Genomic DNA, 12,399 nt, shown 5'->3' with positions numbered 1-12,399 from the left:
ACTATTATTAGTTTGTAAGTTTATTTCACAAAAAATTATATATACAAAATTTTATATTAATTTAAAATTATTTAGTATCTTATTTATATAACTTAAAATTAAGATTTATAAATTAAAATTTAATGACACTTTTGTTCATTATATTTTATTGTTTCATTTTGATACTTTAAGTTTTAAAAGTTTTATTTTATTTTTTTACGTTTCAAATGTTTCATTTTAATCCTTTATATTTTTTAAAGTTTTATTTTACTATGTTAAGTTTTAAAAGTTTCATTTTAATTATTTATGTTTTCAAAAGTTTCATTTTGATTATTTTTATGGTTTCTATTAGCAAACATTAGTGTGTAATTAACTTTAAACTTTGAAATAATTAATTTAAAATAGTGACGGCTAACAATTGTCATTATCATTTTAAAATGCATTTAATCACTTGCTTTCTTAACCTTTGTCATCTTTTAGGCAAACTCCATAACCACCACAATATAACCATTGTGCAACCCATAGTCACATAACAATCCAACACCAACATTTATCAAAAACATTGGGTCCCGATGATGATAAGAAACTTCAATTTGATGTCATGGTGAAGAATTTGGATTTTGTGTCAATTTGCTAACATTTGATAATGAAAATCAGAAAAAAAGATTAAAATAAAAATTTTAAAAACATAAAAGATCAAAATAAAAATTTTAAAAGCATAAAAGGAAAAAATGAGACTTTTAAAACTTAATTTACCAAAATAAAAATTTTAAAAACATAAAGGACCAAAATAAAAACTTTTAAAACTCAATGTACCAAAGATAAAATACTAAAATATAATGGACCAAAAGTGACATTTAATTTAAAATTAATGTAACTTTTAAAATATATATAATATAATAATTTGAATATATTTTTATTGTTGTTCATTTTCGTACAAAACGTGGCATAAACATTCAATATAATATATAATTATAATCACATTCTACATGGAGTTATTAATATTGAAGATCTGATGTAAGTTATACAAGTGTAAGTAGATCAAATATTATTTTCTTTTATAAAATTTAAAATGATTATGTATGTCATTAAATTAATTCAATTTAAAATATAGTATGTATTTTAAAAAACTTGTACAATGTACATCTGTTTCATTTTATTTGACATTTTTATATTTTTTACAATATAAAATAATTTTTATATTATATACTAAACTATTTACTGTATTATAGAATGAGAAAATAGAAGAAGAATAAATCAGAGAGAATCTCAATAATATTTATGAAATTGAAAATATTAGTTGCATTCCTACTTTTTTTCAAATATGAAACATTCTCCATTTAAAAATGTTTTGCATAATATGTTTTTTCATTCCCACTTTTTCAAATATGACACTACCTCTTGCACGAATTTGGAGTGACAATGAATAACCAAGCTAACTCCTGAAAGTACATATGACTTCCTTAAATTAGTGCAAAAATATACCTACAATCATAAATTTATATATCTTATTAATTAAGCCCTTTACCTAATTAACAACATTAAACAGAAATGTCAATACAAATGAAAAAAAAATTAAAATAAGAGAAAAAATTGAATATTGAAATCTAAAATGTATTAGTATAAATTTTAGAATGTTTGTTAGATAGAGGTACTTATATTTAGTACTATTCGACTACGCCTTGGATAAGATTGTATCTGAAGACAAAAAGTTCATTTGAAAAACCAAAAATATAACTTTTAAAAATTTAAAATAAAAAATTAAGTGATCAAATTAATTCAAGTTAGAAAAGATAGATTTTTAATAAAGAAATTAAAGGATTGTAATTAGATTAACTTTAGTTTGAAAAAAAGTCAATTAAACAAATTATTTCAAATTATTAAATCTTTCAAATTAATATCCCTGCATATAGTCTAGCCAGAAAATTATAAGAAAAAGAAGAATGAATACATTGAAACACTTTTATTTATTTATTATTATCTGTATATCAGCACAATGAAACAATGATGAACTGAGAAATGAACGTTATCTCAGAGCAGGCAACTCATTATTATTTGATATATTTCCAATGAAAAATATAGAACCAACTCACAATATATATTATACAAAATGTACTAAAGAGAGATCAAAGAACACAAAAGCACGTGGATGCATTTTAAAAAAAGATCCTAACAAAAAGTTAATGAGTGAATGAAGTGGGTTGATTCGATAATACAGTATGAAAGAAAAGTTTAATGATAGTCTAAAATATTTTTTATACTATCGTTGAATTATAAATTATATCGTTCAATTATAAATTATATTAATATAATTTTTACAGTAATTATCATAAAGTTAATAAAATATTATGTATAATGAGTTGTAATCATAGGTAAGTGCATAATCTATTTTTACATCAAATAAATGTAAAGATTTACATTAACCCAAGAAGATGGGAATAAAAAACGAAAAATAGCTGTTGTAAAAAAAAACGAAACATAGCTGATTGATGCTCTATTGCACTTGGCCACTTGCAGAAAATAATGCTAGCTGACAGAGAATGACGAGATTTATAAAATTTTACATGTTAAATTAATTATACTTGCTGACATTCCAAGTTTCCACATTTATATGAGTAATATATAAATGTTAAAAAATAGATAAAGATAATACTTTGATCATATTTATTTTTTATTTGATTCTTTGACTTCTCATTTTGTTTGGATCTTTTACCAATTTACCTTTCTAACTGTGACAGTTTTTGACCTTTAGGAATTATGACATTTTTTAATTGTAATATTTTTGTAAATTATGATCGTAACTAAGCTAATAACTTGACAAAATTAGTTCAAATAAATATATAAATGATAAAAATGTAGCGAAAAACTTAAAAATAAAGCAAAAAGAGAGAGGACTAACTTATTAATTATGATAAAAGAATATTATAAAAAATTGAAGCATTATTTTAAACCATGCTTTTAATGAATTATTTATTCAATTCAATTTGGAGTATGGCAATATACATCCATGATGAGAAAATAATCATATATACAGCACATTATTATGTATTGACATGAAGTGAGAAATTCTGCAATTAACGTTTAAGCAGTAATGCGTGGGTTTTTTTAGTTGAAGAAATAAAGAGAATTAATTGACCCTTTCAGCTGTTAAACTACTTCCTAGGTTCTTCTTGGGGCCTAAAAAAGCCACTCGAAGTAGAAGCACATCCACAAATAAATAGTGAATAACTAGTTTTTTTTTTTTTTATATAGTGAAATATTACTAGTATAATAATATATAAACGGTGGCCAAATGGAACATGAGAGCAGCCAATGAAAACGACCATGGAACCATAAGGAATTAATTAACCTTTTCATATCATTTTAAGGAAATTATCACTGAATAAATGCCGTAGGAAATTGATTGAAAAAATTTCTTAATAATATGTGATACTCTATCATTTTAATAGGTTTACTATTTTTTTTTTGTAATTAATGTGCAATTTTAATTCTTTAATAGTTCTTACCCATTTATTTTTTACAATTAAGCTCTTCTATCAATTTTTATATACTTAAAACGTTGAAATGCTTTTTTTTACTATGTAAAACCTTTGTAAATTGAACCATGTTAAATATTTTAATTTTTTTAGAAATTATAAATTAAAATATTAAATTTTACCTAACATCAGAGTATTCCTAGCATCTCCCTTTTCTCATGTTTCTAATTTTACTTTCTGAAAAATATTTTAAATTTTATAAAAAAATCTTGTTTTTTTACTTTCCGTCATAAAAGCATTTCGTATCCGAAATCTATCATAAACTTCAAAGTACTTGAGAAAAATGAGGATTCAAATATTACAAATAAAAAATATTTGATGAAGAAATTTTATTGTGGAAATTTTAAAAATAAAATATTAATTTAACAAAAAATATTATCTCTCTCTCTCTCTCTCTCTCTCTCTCTCTATATATATATATATATATATATATATATATATATAGTAGAGGAACTTATCACCTTATTACCAAAAAAATATAGTACTATAAATTATCACCTGTCTCTATATCTTTGTAATTATTTAAGTGTTAATTGTTCATCTAAAAAATAAGCATTAACTGTGAGTATTTTTACTGAAATAAGTATACTACTGTATTTGTTCAGTAGGGTTTAGTAATGGACTAATGAAGTACCGTTAAGAAGTTAGTAGTAGTACAAATTTAAATTTAAGTTTTATATTGTAAAAAAAAAAAAAAAACACAAAAAACTTGTTTGATACTGTAGCGAACGGGTAGTAAATGAAGGGATAAAAATTAGATGCTGATATTTTGTGTTATACTAGTACTAGTTTCAATTAAATTAAAATTAATATTAAAATGTTGACATCAGTTATTAAAGCAAACTTTTAATTTTAGTTAAAAAATAATATTAAAATAACTTAAGAACATATAAAGTTTTATTCATAATTAAAGACACTATGCCTCCATGTCGAGAACTTGAGTTTGGTAAAAGGAATTTAATAAAGGTCTTGTTAAAATAGTAATTAACAAATATTTTTATTGAAAATTACAAAAAATTGTATTACAAAATTACAAAACAATATATTTATGTTTTTTATACTTTTTTTACTTTAAATTCCTGAATTAGTTTTTTAGGAACACTTACATGTACTTTTTTTAGTAAAATTAATTTTGACAAATAAATTTAAATTATTAAATATAATTAAGCCGTGCTTAATTTACCCGGCATGTTGTAATGTCTGGGCCCTAAACCTAATTATTAAAGGGATTAAGACAAGAAAGCATAATTAAAACACGTAATTAAAAATAAGGTCTTACTAATTAGTGCATTAAGACAATAGTTAAAAAATTAAAATAAAAAATATTTATTTTGCAAATCGTAAAAGAATGTAAAAAAGATTATGAGTAGCGTAATTTTTCACCACCTAATAAAAATATTTTTGTTTTAATTTTTTTAATTAATGCCCTTAAGACACTATTTTCTTCGGATTCATATAGTAAATGAAAATAGTTAGTTATACACTAATTAAAAAAATTAGCTCACATTATTTAATTTTTTTAATCTCATATGAAAAATAAAACTATTTCTAAAATAATTTTTATTAAAACTTTCTATCATGAAAAAAAATAAAAAAAAATAAAAGATATTTAAAAAATAATAACAACATACCAAATTACTTCTTTACTTACAAGACTATGTTATTTATTGTTAGCATTTACCTTTAAAGGTATGGAGAATGGAACGAGGAAGGAGGGCGGAGCGTGTTAGGATTGGAAAATAGGCCCCCCGGCAAGGTTGACTACGACGACCGGCTATACCCGGTCACCTTCGCTCACCGACACCCTTTCCCGGTTACCCTCACCACTCCTTGTTCCGTTTTAAAAATGCATGCACGTTCGCGCACTCTCTTCTCTCTTCTCTCTCTCTCAACACAGCTCTCGAGAACCTCTCATGAGTGTAACAAAAACAACCCAAAGAAAACAAGAGTGACAACGTTGCTAATCCCAAGTATCCTTTTGTCTGCCATCATTTTTGCGTACGTACCACTTCAACAACAAAACAAAACCGCGTGTTTGAGACTGAGCGGTAAGTTATGTTCCAACGTTTTTAACTGTTCATCCCATCCTTCTTTATTATCACGGTTACGTTACATTACATTACAGCTTTTTACTCTCTCTCTGCTTCCTTCTATTCTATGCTTTCTCTTTTCTCTTTTTACATTTCCCTGTTCGTTTCACGTGAGATTATATATCATACCGTCACGAACTCAAAACTCCCGAATTGACTACACACTCACCCGTTTCCTGTTCGCTTGTCTCCTCCAACATCGTGTTCGTTTCTTCTTCTCACTACTCAACTTCCCTCTTTGGCTTTTCTATAATTCTTCGTTTCCCATTTTTACGATTTTATTTTTTGTTCTCATCTCTATTTAGAAACATATAATGTTTTTGGGTACGGTTATACTATACTTGTCTTTTAATATAAATCTTCTGAATCCACTTTGTCCTTATGCATTAAATCTTCATTCGTTTTCTGCCTTTTCATTTATTTTTGCTTCTGCTTATTAAATAGTGACTGTGATGTAACTCCCTTTTCCTTCTGTTTTGGTTTTGTTTTTGGTGGAAATTCCGGAAATGTTGTATCAGTTGAATGCCTAAGCTTCTTCCACTGCTAATTTTGCTAATTTTTCTTGATGGGTTGGGTTGGTCAAAGTTAATGGTTAAGAAAGACAACATTTTTAGACTGATTATAGTGACAGTTGTTATATGGGGTCTCCATTGAAATTATTGGAATATAGCCAGCTAGCATATTTGATGTATGTATGTATGTGATGACGTTGGCGATGGAGGATAGATATTTCTTCACCCTCTATTAGTTCTAGGTCTCTGCTTGTGCTTGGTTAATCGCAAATCGATCCAGAGATTCTTTTATTCATTCATTTATTTGTTTGTTTATTTTTTACTCTAACATGGTGGCCGCATCTTGTTTGGTTGGCTATTTTTCTTTTTTGCTGAGAATATTTCCAGGGTACCACTATGTCCCTGTCACTCCATTCTAATTCGCCTTGGTACCACAAAATAAGTGTTTTTTTTTGTCTGAAATGGCGCAAGTCTTGCTCCTGTACAGAGTAAAAAACAAAGAAGTGATGATATCCTAGGCTTGTTTAATTTTAGGAAATTACTTCAATTTCACTAGTGTGGACAAGATCAAAATGGATGCAGAATTTCTTATCAAAGAACTCGATTAATCCATCCGTGCCTTTTGTAACTTTTTTCCTGTTGTATTATTTTTTTATTATACTATATGTTCACATTTTGATTTCTGCCGCTGCCTACCCTCATGGAGTAAGGGTTATAGATACTTTCTAAATGAGATCTTGATCTATTTTATGCAAAAAATTTGTGGCCTGAAATTGAACATGGTCCCCCTTCAGTTATTGCAAATTGTGTGTGCTATATAATAATTAATGAACTTTCTGCACTAGTCATCTTTCTGGGTTTTCCATTTTTTGACACTCATTGTGATAAATGCTTCTAATGTCTTCACCTCACCTCTTATCCCGATAATCAAAATTGGTTTCCTTTTACGATTTTTGCCTATTACTCTCTGAGAATCAAGCCACTTATTTTGTCAATACCTTTGCAGGTAGAAACTTGTTGTTTTGAGCCCCTGGAGAAACAGAGAGGTTCTGCAAGCACTTCTCTGGTGGTGGAAAAAGCACTATTCTGGGGAGTAGGTATTGTTAGTGGTTACAAACAGACTTTAGGATTTGAGAACTAGCGCATACCGAGCTCGCTAAGGTTAGTTACTGCTATCATTTCTCCCTGTCACAGCATCTTCATTTGATTGATATTTGAAGGAATTTGAAAGCATGAAAGAATTTGAGAAGAGAAAAGCTTCAAGGAATAGTCAGACAAAGGGTTCAAGAAGAACCGAAAGGAGAGAGAATAAATTGCATCAAGATAATTCTTCCAAAACATTGAATGAAAAAGGAACTGAATCTAAGACACCCCAGGATAGTAGACCAACTGCAAATAATTTTATAAGTGATTCAAACGCGGCCTCAGAGAATTCAGAAACTTATGAAAATGTGATTATACATTATGTGGATGATGTCAACAGGTCGGAGGAGGCACTTGCCGAGATGAAAGTTAATGAAACAGTTGCTAATGAAAACAAAAATGAAGTGGCTGATGATCGTTCCAGTGATTTGGAGAAAGAGCAAAAGGAAGGGAATGAAGAAGTCTCGGATACTGAGACAGTAAAGGATTCAGTATCTTCCCAAGGTGATTCTTTCACCAATGAGGATGAAAGAACAGAAAAAGCTTTAAAAGATCCTAAAAGCAAGGTTAAAGTGAATCCTTCAGAAAGCAATCGTGGATCAAAGGAGAGATCTGATAGAAAAACAAATAAATTTCAATCAAAGGTATCAAATAGCAATCAAAAGAAACCTATGAACTCAAATAAAGGGCACTCCAAAGTTACAAACAAAAATACTTCCTCAGCTAATTCCAAGACCGTGAAAGTTCCTGTAAATGTATCATCGGAATCTCCTGAAGGTGTTGATGAAAAACCTGTTCAAGAGGTCAAGGAACTTGTTAATGATGAATCCTCCAATGGTGCTCAGAGTGTAGGAAGTGAAGATGAAAGTCGTGAAACAGTTAATGATGAAGAAAATGATGAGCACGAGGATAATGCAGCTGCGGAATTAAAAATTGAAGAAATGGAATTACGAATTGAAAAGCTTGAAGAGGAGCTTAGAGAAGTTGCTGCTCTTGAAGTGTCACTTTATTCTATTGCACCAGAGCATGGCAGCTCAACACACAAGGTGCACACACCTGCTCGGCGCCTTTCTAGGCTCTATATACATGCCTGTAAGCATTGGACCCAGAAAAGGCGAGCCACGATTGCCAAGAATACTGTTTCTGGTCTTGTTTTGGTTGCCAAGTCTTGTGGTAATGATGTTTCAAGGTATGTGCTTGTGCTTTGTTAAAATTCTCATTTACTGATTTTGAATATGAACAATAAATATTCTCCTTGATTTGTGTTTTAGGTTAACTTTCTGGTTCTCAAATACCATTGTGCTGAGAGAGATAATTTCACAAGCTTTTGGGAATTCCTGTCAAGCTAGTCCCCTTAAAAGGTTGGTCGAGTCAAATGCCGCTGGCAAGAGAAATGATGGGAAGTCTATGGCACTGAAATGGAAAGGTAGCTCCAATGGTAAACCAGGAAATGGTTTTATGCCTCTGGTTGAAGATTGGCAAGAGACAGGAACCTTTACATTTGCTTTGGAAAGAGTAGAATCGTGGATCTTTTCTCGGATAGTGGAGTCAGTGTGGTGGCAGGTAGATGTTGTCTCTTGTGTTAGATATTTGATGATGCATTCACTGATGTAAGAAAATAATCATTCTTACATATTTTCCAGTACAGTGGGAGGAGTAAATTGTCTATTCCAACCATCTCATGTTTAACTTATCTACTAGTTTAACTCCAAATAGGAATTAATCATTATCAAGAACATTATTTATTATGTTCTAAAGTCGGTATATCATTAGTATGTTGGATGATTCATATACTCTAGGACGCCATTGACACAATAGATCTCTGTATCATTCTTCGAAGCACTTTTTATAACATGAAAAGCATGATATATTTTCAGGCTTTGACACCCTACATGCATTCTCCAGTTGGGGACTCTTCAAATAAACCCATTGGGAAGCTGATGGGACCTGCTCTTGGTGATCACAATCAAGGGAACTTTTCCATCAATCTGTGGAGAAATGCTTTCCAAGATGCTTTTCAACGACTCTGTCCTGTTCGAGCAGGAGGGCACGAATGTGGTTGTTTGCCTGTATTGGCCAGAATGGTGTGCTTTTTTTATTATTAATGATATCCTTCCATTCTTGCAGTGTTTATAACTTCCCTTTCTTTTGGTCAGGATTAAGTAGATTTAAATTCTTTTACCAGGTCATGGAACAATGCATAGCTAGACTAGATGTTGCCATGTTCAATGCTCTTCTTCGGGAGTCGGCCCTTGAGATCCCGACTGATCCTATATCAGACCCTATTGTGAATTCGAAGGTTTTGCCAATTCCAGCAGGAGATTTAAGCTTTGGGTCTGGTGCACAGCTAAAAAATTCTGTATGTGTTTAACCCTTTTACTGCTTTTGGTGTTCATACACATTGTTTAAAAGTTGAATTTGAATATTTGAATTTCTAATCTGCCTATAGTAAACATTCATCATCAATAGTGCGTCAACTTCTTGGAGGGACAGTTCCTGATGGGAGCTTTTGAAAAATTTGTTATTAAAATTAAGAAAACTACAAAGATTTTATTAAAATAAAGAAAACCCTACATGTTTGCTTTGTATAACTTGGGCAACCTGCTTGTGTTGAAACTAAAGCTTGTAATAAGAAAATTTGCTTCTCATGATAAGAACTGTTTGGTTTACTTGTTCAACTGATTTGATTAGCGTTTAATTGATACTTTATATGTTTTCTTTCTTCGGAAAAGAAAAGCATGATGATTGTTTATGATATATTTGATATATTGAGCCCCCTTTATATTCTAACTTCATACATAATCTTAAAAAACCAGCTGCTTAGTCGCTTAGATGATATCATGTTGTATTCATCTGTGATTTTATTATATTGGGGAAATGCGGAACTCTTCAGGTGCCTTGTGGTATTGATCTTGTTCTTGTGGCAATGTCCAAAGTAAGCCACTAAAAGTGTTATAATTGAAAGAAAAAAAATGATAATATGATTATCAATTAGCATGGTTGGCATAATTCATGTTACTACTATTATATGAAGTATCAAGGATTCATCATCAAGCAAAGTTATTCTGTGTTTATGCTTATGGAAGAGCGACTTGACCTGCAGGTTGGCAATTGGTCTAGATGGCTTACTGACATGTTTGGCATGGATGCTGAAGATTGTCTGCAAGAAGATCAGGAGAACAGTGAGAATGATGAAAAGCAAGGTGGAGACGGTGAACCTAAATCTTTTGTTCTCCTTAATGACTTGAGTGACCTTCTGATGCTACCTAAAGACATGCTTATAGATAGAAATATCAGACAGGAGGTTAGTTTCATGAATTAAATGCTGATTTTCTTCAGTGGCATATCACTCTCACTTTTTTGGTTGGTTTGTCATTGTCTTTATTCCATATCTTTCATTGTTGTACAGGTGTGTCCAACCATCATTCTTTCATTGATTATACGGGTTCTCTGTAACTTCACTCCGGATGAGTTCTGTCCAGATCCTGTTCCAGGAACTGTCTTGGAGGCCCTGAATGCGGAGGTATGCCTTACATACATCACTTTCATTTTTAAGTTGTTTAGGAGGATACATCAATTTGTTGCTAGATTTAACAGCTTAGAAGAATTTAAGAGTTGGTCCAAAAGAAAAAACTGAACATTAAATTTTGTTACTTTTTGGTGTATGTTGTTATGAACACCAACCGGGCTATTAAATTTTGGTTTCTCTCATCATACTTTGTCTATAATAATGCATTAGCTAGGAAATAATAATAAATTATTGAGTAAACTACACTCACATCCCCTTAAGTTTTTCTCAAATTACACATAACACTACTCTTTTTTCTATTCCTACATTAACCTCTTTTTATGTTTGAAAACATTACATTGACATCCCCTTGTATGTTTGAAAAGATACTGACATTTCCTTATATGTTAGATTAACACCTCCTGGTTGAGACGTGACTGTAATGGTTAGAAAAGTAGAGAATGTACACAAAATCTCAAGGGTGATTAGTGTAATTTACTCTAAATTATTTATATTCTGAAATTGATATTGCCTTGTGTAATTTCATGAAGCATATATATTTTGTAACTTTCTGCTCTACTTTAATAGTGCAGTAATTCTGGGAACTAGTTTATTGGATTTTTTTACTTCATCTTTCAGACTATTATAGAGCGAAGATTGTCAGCAGAATCTGCAAGAAGCTTTCCCTATGTGGCTGCACCTGTTGTGTATATGGCTCCCTCTTCTGCTAATGTGGCAGAGAAAGTTGCAGAGACTGAAGGAAAGTCTCACTTGGCAAGAAATGTATCAGCTGTTCAGAGTAGAGGATATACAAGTGATGAAGAGCTAGAGGAACTTGATTCCCCTCTTACATCCATCATTGATAAGCTTCCTTCATCTCCAACAGTCACTGAAAATGGAAAAGGTAATAATCACAAAGAGCAAGGGGGCCACCCCACCACAAATGCTAGATACCAACTCCTACGTGAAGTTTGGTCCATGTGAACCTTGTCAGTTCCACATGTGTACACCTACCAAGGGAAAAATGGATACGTTAGAGATTTGGCTTCAAAGAATTGTGAATTGAGAAAATTAAAAAGAAATGGAATAGAAAGATTTTAGATACTGTAAGAATCTTCACCAATATCAGAGCTTAAGCCTGCAGTTTTATTTTTTGTATATAAAAATAAGTCATTATAGTGTAGTATTTGAAAATTTGTTCTGTTCAATGTTTACATCTTAGTGTCTGCTTTATATTTAGCATGCAAGATATATTTGCAATAGAAAATTTAGCATTTATTTGTTGTTATATACAAAATCTTTTATAATTTACAAAGCTTACGTATTAGAATGTGATTAGTTGTTTAACTTAGTATTGCCTTGGTCTATTCTTTTCACGGATATATTGGAGTTATGAACTCATAACTTGAGCACTTGTTAGATTTGGTAACTTAAATGCAATTCAAACCAGTATTACATTTGTACAAATGACTTTGTCAGGATGATATATCAGTTTTTAAATGGATGATCGAGATATTTTTATTTTCTTTTTATTTCTTTTCTCTCCATTTTTCTCAATTTGTCCTTGAAACCTAATGCCCCACCGCTTCTTTCACTGCTCAATCTCCCTCTCCCTCCTAAGGTGTGTTTGG

At 30.4% G+C, this 12,399-nt stretch overlaps 1 protein-coding gene across 9 annotated transcripts; it reads left to right on the top strand.

Moving 5' to 3' along the window:
- Positions 1-5,380: 5,380 nt before the first annotated feature.
- LOC100804499 (uncharacterized) lies at positions 5,381-11,962 on the top strand. 9 transcript variants are annotated; one of them, XM_026127131.2, is made up of 9 exons: positions 5,393-5,563; positions 7,124-7,278; positions 7,601-8,449; positions 8,532-8,823; positions 9,138-9,344; positions 9,446-9,619; positions 10,364-10,564; positions 10,670-10,783; positions 11,408-11,962. In XM_026127131.2, exons 3-9 carry the CDS (start codon positions 7,623-7,625, stop codon positions 11,750-11,752), a joined length of 2,160 nt encoding a protein of 719 aa, XP_025982916.1. In that variant the 5' UTR covers positions 5,393-5,563; positions 7,124-7,278; positions 7,601-7,622; the 3' UTR covers positions 11,753-11,962. The 9 variants fall into 9 exon arrangements, with proteins under 9 accessions (XP_006604374.1, XP_025982916.1, XP_006604375.1 ...); XM_041012542.1 differs by lacking the exon at positions 5,393-5,563 and adding an exon at positions 5,636-5,808; XM_041012544.1 differs by lacking the exon at positions 5,393-5,563 and adding an exon at positions 5,996-6,359.
- The last annotated feature ends 437 nt before the right edge of the window (positions 11,963-12,399 follow it).

This window comes from Glycine max, chromosome 19 (genome assembly GCF_000004515.6).
Source record: "Glycine max cultivar Williams 82 chromosome 19, Glycine_max_v4.0, whole genome shotgun sequence".
Classification (NCBI taxonomy): Eukaryota; Viridiplantae; Streptophyta; class Magnoliopsida; order Fabales; family Fabaceae; genus Glycine; species Glycine max.
This window is presented reverse-complemented; position numbering and strand designations above follow the sequence as displayed.

Coding starts and splice junctions, on each gene's coding strand:
- LOC100804499 (XM_006604311.4), top strand. CDS start 7,350: ATGAAAGAATTTGAGAAGAGAAAAGCTTCAAGGAATAGTCAGACAAAG. Junction 8,450..8,531: donor TGTGGTAATGATGTTTCAAG/GTATGTGCTTGT, acceptor TTTGTGTTTTAG/GTTAACTTTCTGGTTCTCAA. Junction 9,345..9,445: donor TGCCTGTATTGGCCAGAATG/GTGTGCTTTTTT, acceptor TTCTTTTACCAG/GTCATGGAACAATGCATAGC.